This window comes from Argopecten irradians, chromosome 14, assembly GCF_041381155.1.
Source record: "Argopecten irradians isolate NY chromosome 14, Ai_NY, whole genome shotgun sequence".
Taxonomy (NCBI): Eukaryota; Metazoa; Mollusca; class Bivalvia; order Pectinida; family Pectinidae; genus Argopecten; species Argopecten irradians.
The window spans coordinates 2,255,202-2,272,958 of NC_091147.1; the positions used below are offsets into that span (position 1 = coordinate 2,255,202).

A 17,757-nucleotide genomic window follows, 5' to 3' on the forward strand; every position below is an offset into this window, starting at 1 on the left:
ATAAAATATTAATTGATTATCACTATTTTTTCAGATATTGCTTAAAGGATTCTTTTCAAATTTCATATGTAGCTGGTAGTTGAATAGTGGAAAGCCTAGAAAAGATTCCTCTTTTGGGTTTATGACTTGCTGTGGTGTCATATTGGGCTTGTGACTTGCTGTGGAGTCATATTTGGCTTGTGACTTGCTGTGGTGTCATGTTGGGCTTGTGACTTAATTGCTGTGGTATCATTTTGGGCATGTGACTTGCTGTGGTATCATATTGGGCTTGTGACTTATGGTATCATATTGGGCTTGTGACTTGCTGTATTATCCCGCCTCAGACAAGAATCTTGTATTCCTATTGGTGAAAATGACGTCACGTGATATCCAATATATAGTCGTATCAGGTTTGGACGATAGAGTTATCGTTCTTTGCCCCTAACGTCATTAGCAACAAGATGGCAGTCAAGTAACGCTTCGCGACGACGGCACACCAAAGAGATGGAGACAAAATGTTTGAATGATAGCGCTGATGACCACTTTCAGTTTTGCAGTTACATCATTGAAATGGTCTTCGACGGGATAAATTTGTTACACAATTTGTTAGTGACCTAATACGGAAAAATATTGGGTCTAAGATAAACATGAATCAGGCTAGGCTTCGTCTCGCCCGATACAAGTTTATTTTAGACCCAATATTATTCCGTATAAGGTCACTAACAAACTGTGTAACTAATAGTATCATACCCGGGTATTTGACTTGTGACTTGCTGGTGTAATGAACTTCAATGATATCAATACCGTGATATGTTATTTGAGTTCCAGGATTCCAAAAGAAAAGGCTTTTAATGAAGTATTTCCACTGCCAATAATACCGAGGAGGCAGGCTATTATTGATCTGTACCATACGCGGATGAGATGCTACTTACAAGGTTTAAAGTTATATGTGCCGAAACTGGGCGATAATTTTGACATGCTATTTTTTCATCAATAATTTATTAAAAACCATAAGGTTTGATCACAGGCACCTGGCACGAAAATTTTTAACCAATAGTATACATAATATATATATGTATACTATTGGCTAAAACATTTCGTGCCAGGTCCCTGTGGGTTTGATGAATAAAGCTGTAAAAACCATTCAAATGGCTTCAGATGACTTATAATCGTTAGTTATAACACAGAAATTTTGTACTGAAAAATTGTTGTTTTTATGCCTTAAATATGTTTAAATGAAAACATACCTGCAGAAGTTACTAAATAATTACTAAAAACATTGTAAAAATGTGTAATGCAATTGTAGACCACAATTTGGCTTCAGTGTCTCACCGTATGTACTCATTTCACTTCACTATTGATGTAAATAAATGACTTTTGGCAGTACTGCCAAAAATCATTTTTAGCTCTTATTTGTACATGTAAAATTAAAACCTATGCATTGAAAGCACTGTAATTTTCAAAAAGTTGGTAATTTTTGGTGATGCATAGCATATTAAAAGCTCATCTTGATTCGTGAGTGTGAAAAATACGGCACATATAACTTTAAATGAATGGGCATCACTTTCACTAAAAGTCATAGATCAAAATTATCTTTACTTCAAGAGGACCATAGCCCTGGAATTAGATTTGCAGCATGTTTGGAGAAGGCAACCACATTTTCGCACAATGACTGAGTCTGATCTGCATTTGAGGTTATCCGCCTGTGTTATAGGACGAGGGAAAAGGATAGATATAACAATGACTGTCCAAGGAACTAAGATCTCCAGAGACCTTGGTATTTGCTCTTATGTAATCAGAACTATTTCAAGTTACATATATGTAGCTATACTTTGATATCATAACCATCTCACGGCTAGTATTCCAGGGAAAATACGTAAAATAGAGGCCTAACCTCCAAATAATTGCAACAGAATTTGTTTTCTGCATTTTTGGGTTGGAGGATCTTAGTATTTTAACACGAAAAAGTCGCCGAAATCATGTTTGGAAAGTCGTTTTGATAATACCAAAAACATTCTGTTCTTGTTTTTCATAGAGTAAAAATACCATTCGTCAACGGTGGAGCATCTTAAAACTTGAAATTTGAAATCAGGTGTATAGTAAGGCAAACTTTAGGTTAGTATAAATATGATATCGGGTGTATAGTAAGGCAAACTTTAGGTTAGTATAAATATGAAATCGGGTGTATAGTAAGGCAAACTTTAGGTTAGTATAAATATGATATCGGGTGTATAGTAAGACAAACTTTAGGTTAGTATAAATATGAAATCGGGTGTATAGTAAGACAAACTTTAGGTTAGTATAAATATGAAATCGGGTGTATAGTAAGGCAAACTTTAGGTTAGTATAAATATGAAATCGGGTGTATAGTAAGCAACTTTAGTTAGTAATAAATATGAAACGGTGTATAGTAAGCAAACTTTAGGTTAGTATAAATATGAAATCGGGTGTATAGTAAGGCAAACTTTAGGTTAGTATAAATATGAAATCGGTGTATAGTAAGACAAACTTTAGGTTAGTATAAATATGAAATAAGAATGAAATCGGGTGTATAGTAAGACAAACTTTAGGTTAGTATAAATATGAAATCGGGTGTATAGTAAGGCAAACTTTAGGTTAGTATAAATATGAAATCAGGTGTATAGTAAGGCAAACTTTAGGTTAGTATAAATATGAAATCAGGTGTATAGTAAGGCAAACTTTAGGTTAGTATAAATCTTTTAGTATAAAATTTGAAATCGGGTGTATAGTAAGGCAAACTTAAGGTTATATAAATAATCGGGTGTATAGTAAGGCAAACTTTGTTAGTATAAATATGAATCGGGTGTATATTAAGACAAACTTTAGGTTAGTTATAAAATATGAAATCGGGTGTATAGTAAGACAAACTTTAGGTTAGTATAAATATGAAATGTAATTCGCCAGAAAAACTAGATCTCAACCTGTGAATTTGACTGATTGTGCCAATTTGAAGTGTTTTTATATCTAGATATTTTAACAAAACACATATTTCGGTAGTCAATACTTCGGAAAATGCTCCCAAGTATGTTATATCCTTTTTAGGTCATCTGACCGAAGGTTTCGTCCGTCGTCATGCGATTTACGTCGTGCGCCGTCCGTCGTGCGGCGTGTGTACAATTTGTAAGACTATTTACACAAAGGCCTACTTCTACTTAACCCTTGAGTGTATTATAACCATATTTGGTTCGGAAGGGGAAGGACAATCATATTTTATTTAAAATAGGTACGATCCCTGGGAATAGAGGGGCGGGGCTCAGAAGAGGACACTCTGATGGAATTTGGCTTTAAAATCCTACTCCTCCTTAATCCTTGAGTGGATTACAACCATAATTGGTGTGAAACATCATTGGGGGAAGACAATCATATTTTATATCGATGAGTTAGGTTCAACCCCTAGGGACAAATGGACGAGGATCTTAAAAGGAAACTTTGCAGATTTTTTCCCCTTTAAAACATTACTCCTCGGTAACGTTTGAATGAATTACAACCATAATTGGCGTAAAACATTATTTTATATAAATGAGCTAGTTCGACCCCAGGGACAAAGAGGCTCCAAAAAGGAGAACTTAGCTGAAAATTTGCTTAAAAGTCCTACTCCTCCTTATCCCTTCAGTGGATTACAACCATATTTGGTGTAGAACATCACCGGCGAAGGACGGTCATATTTTTCATACACGTAAATGAGCCATGTCCGATCCTTGAGGACACAGGTTCGGGCCTCAGAATGGGGAACTTTGATGAAATTTAGCCTTAAAATCCTATCCCTCCTTAACCCTTTATTGGATAACAACCATATTTGGTGGGAAACATCATTTGGGAAGGCCAATCATATTTTATATAAATGACAACCATCATCGTGAAACACCATTAAGGGAGGAAAATCAAATATTATATAAAGGAGCCAGGTACGACCCATTGGGACAGAACGACGGGGTTCCGAAAAGGGAACTTTGCTGAAAATTGGCTTTAAAATCAGACTCCTCCTTAATCATTGAATGGGTTTCAACATCTGCAGAAACAAATTATTTAAATGAATGACCTTGATGGCCTTTCAAAGTCACAGGGGTCAAATACCGTAGGCTCAATATTGTTTTGTGCCAATAGTCATATGGGTCCCTTGTTTATATATCTATTTTTGTTATTTTTGATCATTTGGGGTAAAAACGGAATATATATGCGCACATTATACAATATTACATTTCCATATTTTATTTCATCATCTTATTGAAGATTATGTTACCCCCATCCACAATTTCATAATGAAAACATAGGAAAACTAACCTATTGAAATATTTGATCAAAAAGAAACTTCAATCTCACTTTAAAAAGAAAGCTTCATTATAGTGGTAATATCTGCCAAAGGATTTAGCAATCTGATCAGTCACAAAAGAGATATTCACATTTTTGATATTTCAACTTTGGGATTGGCCAATTTGAGAAGTGTAGTCAAATTTAGTCACACTAAACGAGGATTTGATCGACCTCACGTCTTTTTCATTCGTATATTTGTGGCTTTTTTATATAACTGTGTCTTATACCATACCATACAAAGAAAAAGGATTTGTGAATATCTTGACATTCTTGACGGTATTGCAAGGATATGTCTTGCATAAAGAAGACATGCTATTAAATTTGAACTTAAAAATAGCTTTAAAAAGGCAACCATGTTATCTCACCAAGTGAAAGTAAAATGTTGACTTGTAACTCCTTTAATCAACAAATTTTTAGCCCACCATCATCAGATGGTGGGCTATTCAAATCGCCTTTCGTCCGTGGTCCGTCCGTCCTTCCGTCCGTCCGTCCTTCCGTCCGTCCGTTAACAATTCTTGTTACCGCTAATTCTCAGAAAGTGCTGAAGGGATCTTTCTCAAATTTCATATGTAGGTTTCCCTAGGACTCTAGTTGTGCATATTGCATTTTGGGACCGATCGGTCAACAAGATGGCCGACAGGCGGCCATCTTGGATTTTGATAGTTAAAGTTTGTTACCGCTATTTCTCAAAAAGTACTGCAAGGATCTTTCTCAAATTTCATATATAGGTTCCCCTAGAGCCATAGTTGTGCATATTGCATTTTGGGACTGATCGGTCAACAAGATGGCCGACAGGCAGCCATCTTGGATTTTGATAGTTAAAGTTTGTTACCGCTATTTCTCAAAAAGTACTGCAGGGATCTTTCTCAAATTTCATAATTTAGGTTTTTCCCCTAGGGCCCTAGTTGTGCATATTGCATTTTGGGACCGATCGGTCAACAAGATGGCCGACAGGCGGCCATCTTGGATTTTGATAGTTAAAGTTTGTTACCGCTATTTCTTAGAAAGTACTGAAGGGATCTTTCTCAAATTTCATATGTAGGTTCCCCTAGGACCCTTGTTGTGCATATTGCATTTTGGGACCGATCGGTCAACAACATGGCCGACTGGTGGCCATCTTGGATTTTGATAGTTAAAGTTTGTTACCGCTATTTCTCAAAAAGTACTGAAGGGATCTTTCTCAAATTTCATATACAGGTTCCCCTAGGACCCTAGTTGTGCATATTACATTTTGGGACCGATCGGTGAACAAGATGGCCGACAGGTGGCCATCTTGGATCTTGACGGTTAAAGTTTGTTACCGCTATTACTCAAAAAGTACTGAAGGGATCTTTCTCAAATTTCATATATAGGTTTCCCTAGGGCCCTAGTTGTGCATATTGCATTTTGGAACCGATCAGTCAACAAGATGGCTTGGATTTTGATAGTTAAAGTTTGTTACCGCTATTTCTCAAAAAGTACTGAAGGTATCGTTTACAAATTTCATATGAAGGTTCCCCAAGGACCCTAGTTGTGCATATTGTTAATTGGGACCGATCGGTAAACAAGATGGCCGACCGACGGCCATATTGGATTTTGATTGTTAAAGTTTGTTACCGCTATTTCTCAGAAAGTACTGAAGGGATCTTTCTCAAATTTTATGTGTAGGTTCCCCTTGTACCCTAGTTGTGCATAGTACCTTTTAGGACTGATGCATAATGCCTTTCGGGACTGATCGGTAAACAAGATGGCCAACCGGCCGCCATCTTAGATTTCATTGTTGAAATTTGTTACCACTATTTCTTAGAAAGTACTATAGCGATCTGTCTCAAATTTTATATGTCATGTGTTTGATAAAGTTTGAAAAGCAGGGAAAAGATCCCTCTTTCCATTGTCAGACATAGATCTTTCTTTGGTGGGCGCCAAGATCCCTCTGGGATCTCTTGTATTTCAAAAGATTTTACCGAAATGAGTATCAATGGTATTGTTGATTATTACAATTGCTTATCTTAACAGTCCAACAAAAGCATATTTAGCTGCTACAAGGAATTTAATCATGCAATTTTAATGTTGTCATATTTTTTCCATGTGTTGATTTCAACTAGTGTTTTTGGCAATCTTTTCTGTCTTTATAACGTTCTTGGTATACAGTAATTTTCTAGTATCTCATGATATCCATGTAAGTTTATGTTTGGCTTCAAAGTTGGCCAATTAAGCAAATAGCCTATTTACATGAGTTTAGTCTATTTTTCTGACTATTTTTCAATCGACTGGGCTCTGTTATGGTTGTTTATCAGAAAGAGTTGTCCTAAAATTTTACATTTTCATATGCAGGGATCTCTTTTGTTCGTTGATAATATTGCCTCTGTTAACCAATCGACAAGCAGAATTGTCGACGGGTGACTTTCTGAATTTGTTAAGAAGATGGCTATTAGAGGTTTTTATAAAGAACCAGATGTGCCATTCTTGAATATCGTCTGCAGGTTTTGCCATTGCCTCGAGTAAAGTACATAATTGGAAAATAGCAAATGCTGCCATGCAGCTTATTTTAGAATATAAATGTACAAAACGAACCATGACATATTTAGTATCTTACTAAATGAAATTACAAACTAAAGACCAGCAAGCCAAATTAGAGATATAATAATCACTTGATGAAAACTATCCTTACGACAGATTAATGTATATGATATTGACAAAAATCCATCCTAAAATTATAAACAAATGTGTGAATATCACGGTTTATATATAACAATTACCTCAATCACGCGAATGCCACGCTAGGAACATCTGCTAGTTACAGACATCCGAAGGTTGACGAACAGTGTGTAGTAGATACTTGACAAGTCGGTCACTCTGCCGACCAAACACACCACGGCGGTCTATCGTTTGACCAGTTGGCTTTTATAACCCATAATAAATGAGGATGACGACAGTCGGGTACAATGGTGTCTCGTTAGAGAGACTGTCGTACATAGTTACATATAGTCATTGTATGTGTATCCACGGTGACATTGACACCATATACTCGGTGTTACACATGGGCCGGCCATTATGTTTTTAAGTGTGAGATTTTAGGGAATATTTTACATCTCTATAAGTCTATATCTGTCAATGACGATAGTGTATGCGGCTGACAGTGCTCTGTCTGTAGGCCTACCACACACAATGGCTGTACAAACGGAAAGCAACAATAATCATACGGTCTGCATCCGAAAATAAATTTCTAGTTTTATGGGTAAGATTTGATACATTAGAACAGTAAGCAGGTCTTGTTGACAGAGCTGACCGATATTTCATCAGTTCAATATATAACTATATTGCATGAAACATTTTGATATCATTTCTCCAAGGTAGATCCGATACGCATGGAATACCAGTGCTTGCTTATTCTATTATAATTATACTGCAACATAGATGGAGTTGATAGACCATTAAACTTTCAACTCGTGCATATCACATTTGATAATGCTTACTCCAATTATTGATGAAAAGGATTTAGAAAGTATTACAGTGTACTGTGTTATCCGACAGTGGACGTTACAAGCAATGATACAGAATTAATTTGTCATGAAAACCTAGACCAGGCCGGCTGTGACACCGTACTACTGCGGGGTATGTTGGAACACTGGATTGATGTTACCTGTAAGTAAATGAAGAAAACAAAGTCCCTGCATACGTGGTGTTTGTAGATGGAACAGGTAAGTTCTCTCAGCCTATTGATGTTTTAATTACTTATTTTGTTTTATTTACATATCAACATAAACAAATGCATGAAGCGGCTATATATTTTTTTATACTGAATATATTCTTATTCTATTTGATATTTATAAAGGCGATGGATATAAATTTGTTCATGGAATACATCCTAATATATTCTTGTACTTTTGCTTTGAAATACATATAGGAAAGTTTTACAAACGACTAGAAGTTCTCTATATTGAAATACACATAACCTTTAATGGCTTAGATAATCCTACTTACTGCCTACAAATCGTATTGTAAGGGGTAGGTATTACGACAGTGATATTTACCCCTGCAATATCAAAGATGCTACGAACGACTTTACGTGCTGAAAAGACTCGATAACAAATTAAGTTTGAAAAAAATGTATTAAGTGAATTGCTTGATATTTGATTTTATTTCAAACACTTAATTTCATATGCTGCACTCATTTCTACATTTGTATATTTGTTAGGTAGTTCGAGGTTGTGTTTCCTTTGACTGAAATAATTGTACGTCAAGTATCAGGACTTTATACATGAAGAACTTTTCCGTGGGTAATGTTAAAAGCGGGAGTCATTGGCCAAATTAAACTATTGGCTAATTTATAAGTAGAAGTGCGGCCAAATTAAAGTATTGCATTATTCTAAATATATTTTGGGTTTATGAGCCCATAGACAAAAAAACTGAAGGACATTTTTCATAGCTAGGCGAAGTGTCTATGGAAAAGAATGTCTTTCAGTTTTTGTCTATTGACTTCATGAACCCAAAAGATATTCAGAATAATGCTTAAATATTGTGACGTGGTTTTGTTTGTATGAAATATAACTGAAACATATCTAATGGTTACTACTGTATTGTATTGCTGACGTATTCCTTAGTCCCTATGCTTTGTTGTATTATTTTCATTACACGTCAATTCGCTTTGATTATATGTAGCATAATTATCCATTGCAAATATGAACTTAAATCATCATTAAATTCAATACAAGGTAACAGAAAAGATTGACAAAAATGATTTTTCTATTTTTATAAGATAAAAGTTTTAGTTACATTCGATTATTAATGCTTGGTATAATTATATTACTAGAAAGACACATTTGGAGGGGTATCACTTTGGGCCGTTTACTGCCACTCAGTGATAAGCAAAATATTTTGCATGAAGATACATTAGGGTCAGCTGCATAATGTATGCTATTCAGATTATCCGATTTTTTTTCTGTGCTCATGGTAATTTCAGAGGTCAAAGGTCAAGGGTGAAAATTCACATTTTCATTGTGTAAGTCCTAATTAATCAAATATCAGAATAGAGATAACACTTTTTGCAGTTTTTGGCTGTAAATATTGGGTTTGTGAAGTTCAGTTCAGAAAATTAAAAAAGTAGGTTACAGTGACCTAGTAAAGCATTTATTCTATTTTAGCATTTTAAATTTTAATGCTGAAAACTAGGATTTTTCATAGATTTATTTGATAGCTTGAAATTTACGTTTAGTACTGTATAAGGATCTTGGCATGATCTGCTTAAGATGAATACATCCTAAGGTCACATTGGCTAGGTCACGTGCATAAATTAGGTCATTTCAATAAATGGTATCATCTGTCCAATAAGCATATGCTGTTTTCCTATGTTTAAAGCATGATTTTCTATTAATTAGACTTGTTTTATGACTGTAATGTCAAGCAACGCCATCACTGAGGTAGAATGTTAGTATTATGCCTGCTGCCCCACTGCATGATTGTGAAAGGCGACTAAATTTGGATTCTTAATTTCATTGTTACCTAGATGAAAATAGTTTACATTTTCAATCATTCCATAGCTTCAGAGTGACGTTTAGAGTTTTATTTAGGTTCTCTAGTGATCTGGTTAAGATGATGTCAGATTAGGGTCATATGAGCCGGGTGACGGGGATAAATTAGGTCATATTCAATTAAAGGTATATTCTGTCATTTACGTATCTTCTGTACTTTCAATAAGTAAAGCAAGTGTTTAAGCTATTTAAGTTTGTTTTATAAGATAATCTCAAGCAACCCTTGCATTGCAAGCATTTTGAAGCAACTGTTCCTGCTCCTCCATTTCATGATCGTAAAAGGCGACTAAATATGGAACCTTTATATCGTGGCTTTAGCAACAATATAATGTATTTATCATCTAGTGTTCACCATCAGATAATAATATCTTATTATTATTAACTGGTTTGTAGTGGTAGGAAAGTTTTTCCTGAGAAAGAAACGTTCTCTATGATATTTGAGACAGAAATCCAGTATATTTTGATTTAGGTAGCCACTAGAATTGAGATTCCAGATTAAGTCGCCTTTTCCGATCATGCAATGAGGCAGCAGGCACAATTCGAACATCGTACTTTTAATGTAAGTGTTGCTTAATGTTTTCTCTTACAACAAACCTAAATAGCTTAAACGCTTGCTTTAAACATAGAAAATCCAGATGATATTTAAATGACAGACAATTGAATGTGACCTAATTTATAAAAGTGACCCAGCAAATGTGATCCTAGATGTAATAATCCTCAGCAGATCGCAACAAAATACTAATCAAGTGCTAAACATTACTCTAAAGTTTTGAAATGGTGGAAAAAGGTATTTTCATCTCAATAACCGCGAAATTAAGATTCCAAATTTAGTCGCTTTTCACAATCATGCAGTGGGTCAGCAGACATAATTCTAACATCCTACCTCAGTGAAGGCGTTGCTTAAATTCAACCTCATAAAACAAGTCTCTATAATTTGAAATCATGCTTAAAACATAAGAAAACAGCATATGCTTAGTAGACAGATTATATCATTCATTGAATATGACCTAATTTATGCACGTGACTTAGCCAATGTGATCATGCCAAGATCCTTATACAGAACTAAACATAAATTTCAACCGTTAATAAATTTTAATGCTGAAAACTAGGATTTTTCATAGATTTATTTGATAGCTTGAAATTTACGTTTAGTACTGTATAAGGATCTTGGCATGATCTGCTTAAGATGAATACATCCTAAGGTCACATTGGCTAGGTCACGTCCATAAATTAGGTCATTTCAATAAATGGTATCATCTGTCCAATAAGCATAATGCTGTTTTCCTATGTTTAAAGCATGATTTTCTATTAATTAGACTTGTTTTATGACTGTAATGTCAAGCAACGCCATCACTGAGGTAGAATGTTAGTATTATGCCTGCTGCCCCACTGCATGATTGTGCAAGGCGACTAAATTTGGATTCTTAATTTCATGGTTACCTAAATGAAAATAGTTTACATTTTCAATCATTCCATAGCTTCAGAGTGACATTTAGAGTTTTAGTTAGGTTCTCTAGTGATCTGGTTAAGATGATATCAGATTAGGGTCATATGAGCCGGGTGACGGGGATAAATTAGGTCATATTCAATTATAGGTATATTCTGTCATTTACGTATCTTCTGTATTTTCAATAAGTAAAGCAAGTGTTTAAGCTATTTAAGTTTGTTTTATAAGATAATCTCAAGCAACCCTTGCATTGCAAGCATTTTGAAGCAACTGTTCCTGCTCCTCCATTGCATGATCGTAAAAGGCGACTAAATATGGAACCTTTTTATCGTGGCTTTAGCAACAATATAATGTATTTATCATCTAGTGTTTACCATCAGATAATAATATCTTATTATTATTAACTGGTTTGTAGTGGTAGGAAAGTTTTTCCTGAGAAAGACACGTTCTCTATGATATTTGAGACAGAAATCCAGTATATTTTGATTTAGGTAGCCACTAGAATTGAGATTCCAGATTAAGTCGCCTTTTCCGATCATGCAATGAGGCAGCAGGCACAATTCGAACATCGTACTTTTAATGTAAGTGTTGCTTAATGTTTTCTCTTACAACAAACCTAAATAGCTTAAACGCTTGCTTTAAACATAGAAAATCCAGATGATATTTAAATGACAGACAATTGAATTCATTGAATTTGACATAATTTATAAACCTGACCCAGCAAATGTGATCCTAGATGTAATTATCCTCAGCAGATCGCAACAAAATACTAATCAAGTGCTAAACATTACTCTAAAGTTTTGAAATGGTGGAAAAAGGTATTTTCATCTCAATAACCGCCAAATTAAGATTCCAAATTTAGTCGCTTTTCACAATCATGCAGTGGGTCAGCAGACATAATTCTAACATCCTACCTCAGTGAAGGCGTTGCTTAAATTCAACCTCATAAAACAAGTCTCTATAATTTGAAATCATGCTTAAAACATAAGAAAACAGCATATGCTTAGTAGACAGATTATATCATTCATTGAATATGACCTAATTTATGCACGTGACTTAGCCAATGTGATCATGCCAAGATCCTTATACAGAACTAAACATAAATTTCAACCGTTAATAAATTTTAATGCTGAAAAACTAGGATTTTTCATAGATTTATTTGATAGCTTGAAATTTACGTTTAGTACTGTATAAGGATCTTGGCATGATCTGCTTAAGATGAATACATCCTAAGGTCACATTGGCTAGGTCACGTCCATAAATTAGGTCATTTCAATAAATGGTATCATCTGTCCAATAAGCATATGCTGTTTTCCTATGTTTAAAGCATGATTTTCTATTAATTAGACTTGTTTTATGACTGTAATGTCAAGCAACGCCATCACTGAGGTAGAATGTTAGTATTATGCCTGCTGCCCCACTGCATGATTGTGCAAGGCGACTAAATTTGGATTCTTAATTTCATGGTTACCTAAATGAAAATAGTTTACATTTTCAATCATTCCATAGCTTCAGAGTGACGTTTAGAGTTTTTAGTTAGGTTCTCTAGTGATCTGGTTAAGATGATATCAGATTAGGGTCATATGAGCCGGGTGACGGGGATAAATTAGGTCATATTCAATTAAAGGTATATTCTGTCATTTACGTATCTTCTGTATTTTCAATAAGTAAAGCAAGTGTTTTAAGCTATTTAAGTTTGTTTTATAAGATAATCTCAAGCAACCCTTGCATTGCAAGCATTTTGAAGCAACTGTTCCTGCTCCTCCATTGCATGATCGTAAAAGGCGACTAAATATGGAACCTTTTTATCGTGGCTTTAGCAACAATATAATGTATTTATCATCTAGTGTTTACCATCAGATAATAATATCTTATTATTATTAACTGGTTGTAGTGGTAGGAAAGTTTTTCCTGAGAAAAAAACGTTCTCTATGATATTTGAGACAGAAATCCAGTATATTTTGATTTAGGTAGCCACTAGAATTGAGATTCCAGATTAAGTCGCCTTTTCCGATCATGCAATGAGGCAGCAGGCACAATTCGAACATCGTACTTTTAATGTAAGTGTTGCTTAATGTTTTCTCTTACAACAAACCTAAATAGCTTAAACGCTTGCTTTAAACATAGAAAATCCAGATGATATTTAAATGACAGACAATAACATTCATTGAATTTGACATAATTTATAAACCTGACCCAGCAAATGTGATCCTAGATGTAATTATCCTCAGCAGATCGCAACAAAATACTAATCAAGTGCTAAACATTAATCTAAAGCTTTGAAATGGTGGAAAAAGGTATTTTCATCTCAATAACCGCCAAATTAAGATTCCAAATTTAGTCGCTTTTCACAATCATGCAGTGGGTCAGCAGACATAATTCTAACATCCTACCTCAGTGAAGGCGTTGCTTAAATTCAACCTCATAAAACAAGTCTCTATAATTTGAAATCATGCTTAAAACATAAGAAAACAGCATATGCTTAGTAGACAGATTATATCATTCATTGAATATGACCTAATTTATGCACGTGACTTAGCCAATGTGATCATGCCAAGATCCTTATACAGAACTAAACATAAATTTCAACCGTTAATAAATTTTAATGCTGAAAACTAGGATTTTTCATAGATTTATTTGATAGCTTGAAATTTACGTTTAGTACTGTATAAGGATCTTGGCATGATCTGCTTAAGATGAATACATCCTAAGGTCACATTGGCTAGGTCACGTGCATAAATTAGGTCATTTCAATAAATGGTATCATCTGTCCAATAAGCATATGCTGTTTTCCTATGTTTAAAGCATGATTTTCTATTAATTAGACTTGTTTTATGACTGTAATGTCAAGCAACGCCATCACTGAGGTAGAATGTTAGTATTATGCCTGCTGCCCCACTGCATGATTGTGCAAGGCGACTAAATTTGGATTCTTAATTTCATGGTTACCTAGATGAAAATAGTTTACATTTTCAATCATTCCATAGCTTCAGAGTGACGTTTAGAGTTTTATTTAGGTTCTCTAGTGATCTGGTTAAGATGATGTCAGATTAGGGTCATATGAGCCGGGTGACGGGGATAAATTAGGTCATATTCAATTAAAGGTATATTCTGTCATTTACGTATCTTCTGTATTTTCAATAAGTAAAGCAAATGTTTAAGCTATTTAAATTTGTTTTATAAGATAATCTCAAGCAACCCTTGCATTGCAAGCATTTTGAAGCAACTGTTCCTGCTCCTCCATTGCATGATCGTAAAAGGCGACTAAATATGGAACCTTTTTAGCGTGGCTTTAGCAACAATATAATGTATTTATCATCTAGTGTTTACCATCAGATAATAATATCTTATTATTATTAACTGGTTTGTAGTGGTAGGAAAGTTTTTCCTGAGAAAGAAACGTTCTCTATGATATTTGAGACAGAAATCCAGTATATTTTGATTTAGGTAGCCACTAGAATTGAGATTCCAGATTAAGTCGCCTTTTCCGATCATGCAATGAGGCAGCAGGCACAATTCGAACATCGTACTTTTAATGTAAGTGTTGCTTAATGTTTTCTCTTACAACAAACCTAAATAGCTTAAACGCTTGCTTTAAACATAGAAAATCCAGATGATATTTAAATGACAGTGACATTCATTGAATTGACCTAATTTATAAAAGTGACCCAGCAAATGTGATCCTAGATGTAATAATCCTCAGCAGATCGCAACAAAATACTAATCAAGTGCTAAACATTAATCTAAAGCTTTGAAATGGTGGAAAAAAGTATTTTCATCTCAATAACCGCGAAATTAAGATTCCAAATTTAGTCGCTTTTCACAATCATGCAGTGGGTCAGCAGACATAATTCTAACATCCTACCTCAGTGAAGGCGTTGCTTAAATTCAACCTCATAAAACAAGTCTCTATAATTTGAAATCATGCTTTAAACATAAGAAAACAGCATATGCTTAGTAGACAGATTATATCATTCATTGAATATGACCTAATTTATGCACGTGACTTAGCCAATGTGATCATGCCAAGATCCTTATACAGAACTAAACATAAATTTCAAGCTATCAAATCAATGAAAAATCCTAGTTTTCAGCAATAATAGTAAAGTTTTAAAAGCTAATCCGAATTTTCACCCTTTGACCTTCGACCTCCGAAATTACCATGAGCTCAGAAAAAAATCGAATTTTGTAAATAGCATACAATTTGCAGCTAACCCTAATGCATCTTCATGCAAAATATTTTGCTTATCACTGATCGGCCGTAAAACGACCCAAAGAGATACCCCTCCTTAGCTGCGTATTGTTTTATTAATTGATAGATAAACACTTTTGTTCTGTTTTAGACACCGATCGCACATGACAGTGACTTAAATCACGTGTGATAACTATGACAAACGATACGACATTCCATCATTTCCCAGAATTCCAAACGGCACTGATAATATGGCTGTACTTCCCGCCATTACTGATCGTTATCGGTACTATCACCAACCTGATGTCGATCGTCGTCCTCCTCCGGAAGTCTATGCGGACGTCCAACACCATGTTCTATCTCCTGGTCCTCTCGGTCGGCGATATATTCGTGCTGTTTACGGGCCTGTTACGGTACTGGCTGAAGTTCGGATTCGATAAAGACATCCGACTAATATCTGACCCTTTCTGTAAGTTCCATGGCTTCCTGGTGTACGTGTCTTTGGACTTTACAGCATGGATACTGGTCGCGGTCACCGTGGACAGGTGTTTTGCTATCTGTAATCCGTTTAAAGCTAAAGTGGTGTGTACCCGCAAAGTGGCGAAATGTACAGTTGGTATAATTTTGGTCGCACTCATCGCAATCAACGGGCACTTATTTTGGACGCTCGCCATAGAAGACCTCGCTGATGAAATCCAATGTACTGCTGTGACAACCTTCGGCAATGCGATATGGCCGTGGATGGATTTCAGTGTCTTTAGTGCCTTGCCTTTCAGTATCATGATTGCAAGTGATATAATTATAGTTAGGCAGCTATGCCGATCGTCCCGCAAACTAGAGGCCCATAGAATGTCGGACAGAGCTGGCTGTCTGCCAGACAAGTCAGGTATCGCTAAAATAAACTCTGACGGATTATCTACCACAAACCGAATTCGATTGACATCAAACAGTTCATCAAAATCTGGAAGTGGGCGAAATATGGTTCGACAACGGATGGGGAAAATCTCCAATGTGACCTTGATGTTACTGTCTGTGAATTGTCTGTTTCTAGTTCTGACGGCCCCTATCGTTATCTATCTTATCGGCTACATGGACTGGTATGTCAATGTGTCAGACCACGCCCGCGCCAAGATGAATCTGTTATGGTGCTTCTGTAATATGATGCAATACCTGAACAACTCCATCCACTTCTTCATCTACTGCCTGACGGGGCCGAAGTTTAGGCGGGAATTAAAAGCGATGTTCACTAAAGGTAACCGAGTATCAATGACGGAACAGGTATCGGGAACGGAGCTGTATTAAGCCATCAAAATCTACTTTATTTATGAAAAAATAATTTGTGTTTTCATCCAGTAAAACAATCATTGAAACCAATATTGATTTCAACGTCAAACATGCCATGGAATCTATTTCTGTCGTGGCCTCCACATTGTGACATTCTTATCATTAATAATTACAGTGTAACTATGGTGTTGTCGGTATTAAAGCTTAAACTGTGATAAAGTGAGCCCAGGCCTATCCGACACATGAGTTTTCCGACACCCTGTCTAATCCAACCAAATTGTCGTTTCACATGGTGCAGGAATAGACAGGTTTCATTTTATATAGGTCCGAAGTAATGGTTATTGTAAAGTGTAGCGACCTCCTGTTGTGATCATTATATCAATAATGTTAAACGTTTACTTGTAAATAAATAGATAAATGTACTTGTAAATAAGATAAATGTATCAGTCAAAATCAAAATAAATAACCTGGAGAAATGGAGGGCTCAGGTTAAATCATCTACACGCTACACTCCGAATAATCCGTGTCTAAGGACAAAGAACAAAATGTGAGAAATAAGGCGCCACTTTTATTTGTAGGTTTTCTAGAAAAACACATTAAAACATAAAGTTTGAAAATAAATTGTCTACCATATGTGATTAATTTAAATACTAGATTCAAAAGGACAAAACTGGAAAGGAAACTTTAAAGTCTCCACACAATACATGTCTTAATAAAAATCTAAAAATCTAGAAGAAACATTAACATCTCCAGGACTGACTTGCTGCATGGTTTTTTAGTTTTATTAGTTTAACATCCTATTAACTGCCAGGGTCATGTAAAGACGTACCAGGTTTGTTGGTGGAGGAAAGCCGGAATACCCGGAGAAAATCCCACCGACCAGTGGTCAGTACCTGGCAACTGCTCCACATGGGATTCGAACCCGCATTCCAGAGATGGAGGGCTTGTGGTGATATGTCGGTCGATATATTCGTACTGTTTACGGGCATTACTGGTGATATGTCGGAACATCT

At 35.4% G+C, this 17,757-nt stretch overlaps 1 protein-coding gene across 1 annotated transcript; it reads left to right on the forward strand.

The window, feature by feature from the left end:
• Positions 1-7,477: 7,477 nt before the first annotated feature.
• LOC138307474 (probable G-protein coupled receptor 139) lies at positions 7,478-16,996 on the forward strand. Its single transcript, XM_069248248.1, has 2 exons — positions 7,478-7,991; positions 15,612-16,996. Exon 2 carries the CDS (start codon positions 15,656-15,658, stop codon positions 16,760-16,762), a length of 1,107 nt encoding a protein of 368 aa, XP_069104349.1. The 5' UTR covers positions 7,478-7,991; positions 15,612-15,655; the 3' UTR covers positions 16,763-16,996.
• Positions 16,997-17,757: the final 761 nt, after the last annotated feature.

What these genes read in the sequence shown, in the direction of transcription:
- LOC138307474 (XM_069248248.1), top strand. Translation starts at nt 15,656, where the DNA reads ATGACAAACGATACGACATTCCATCATTTCCCAGAATTCCAAACGGCA.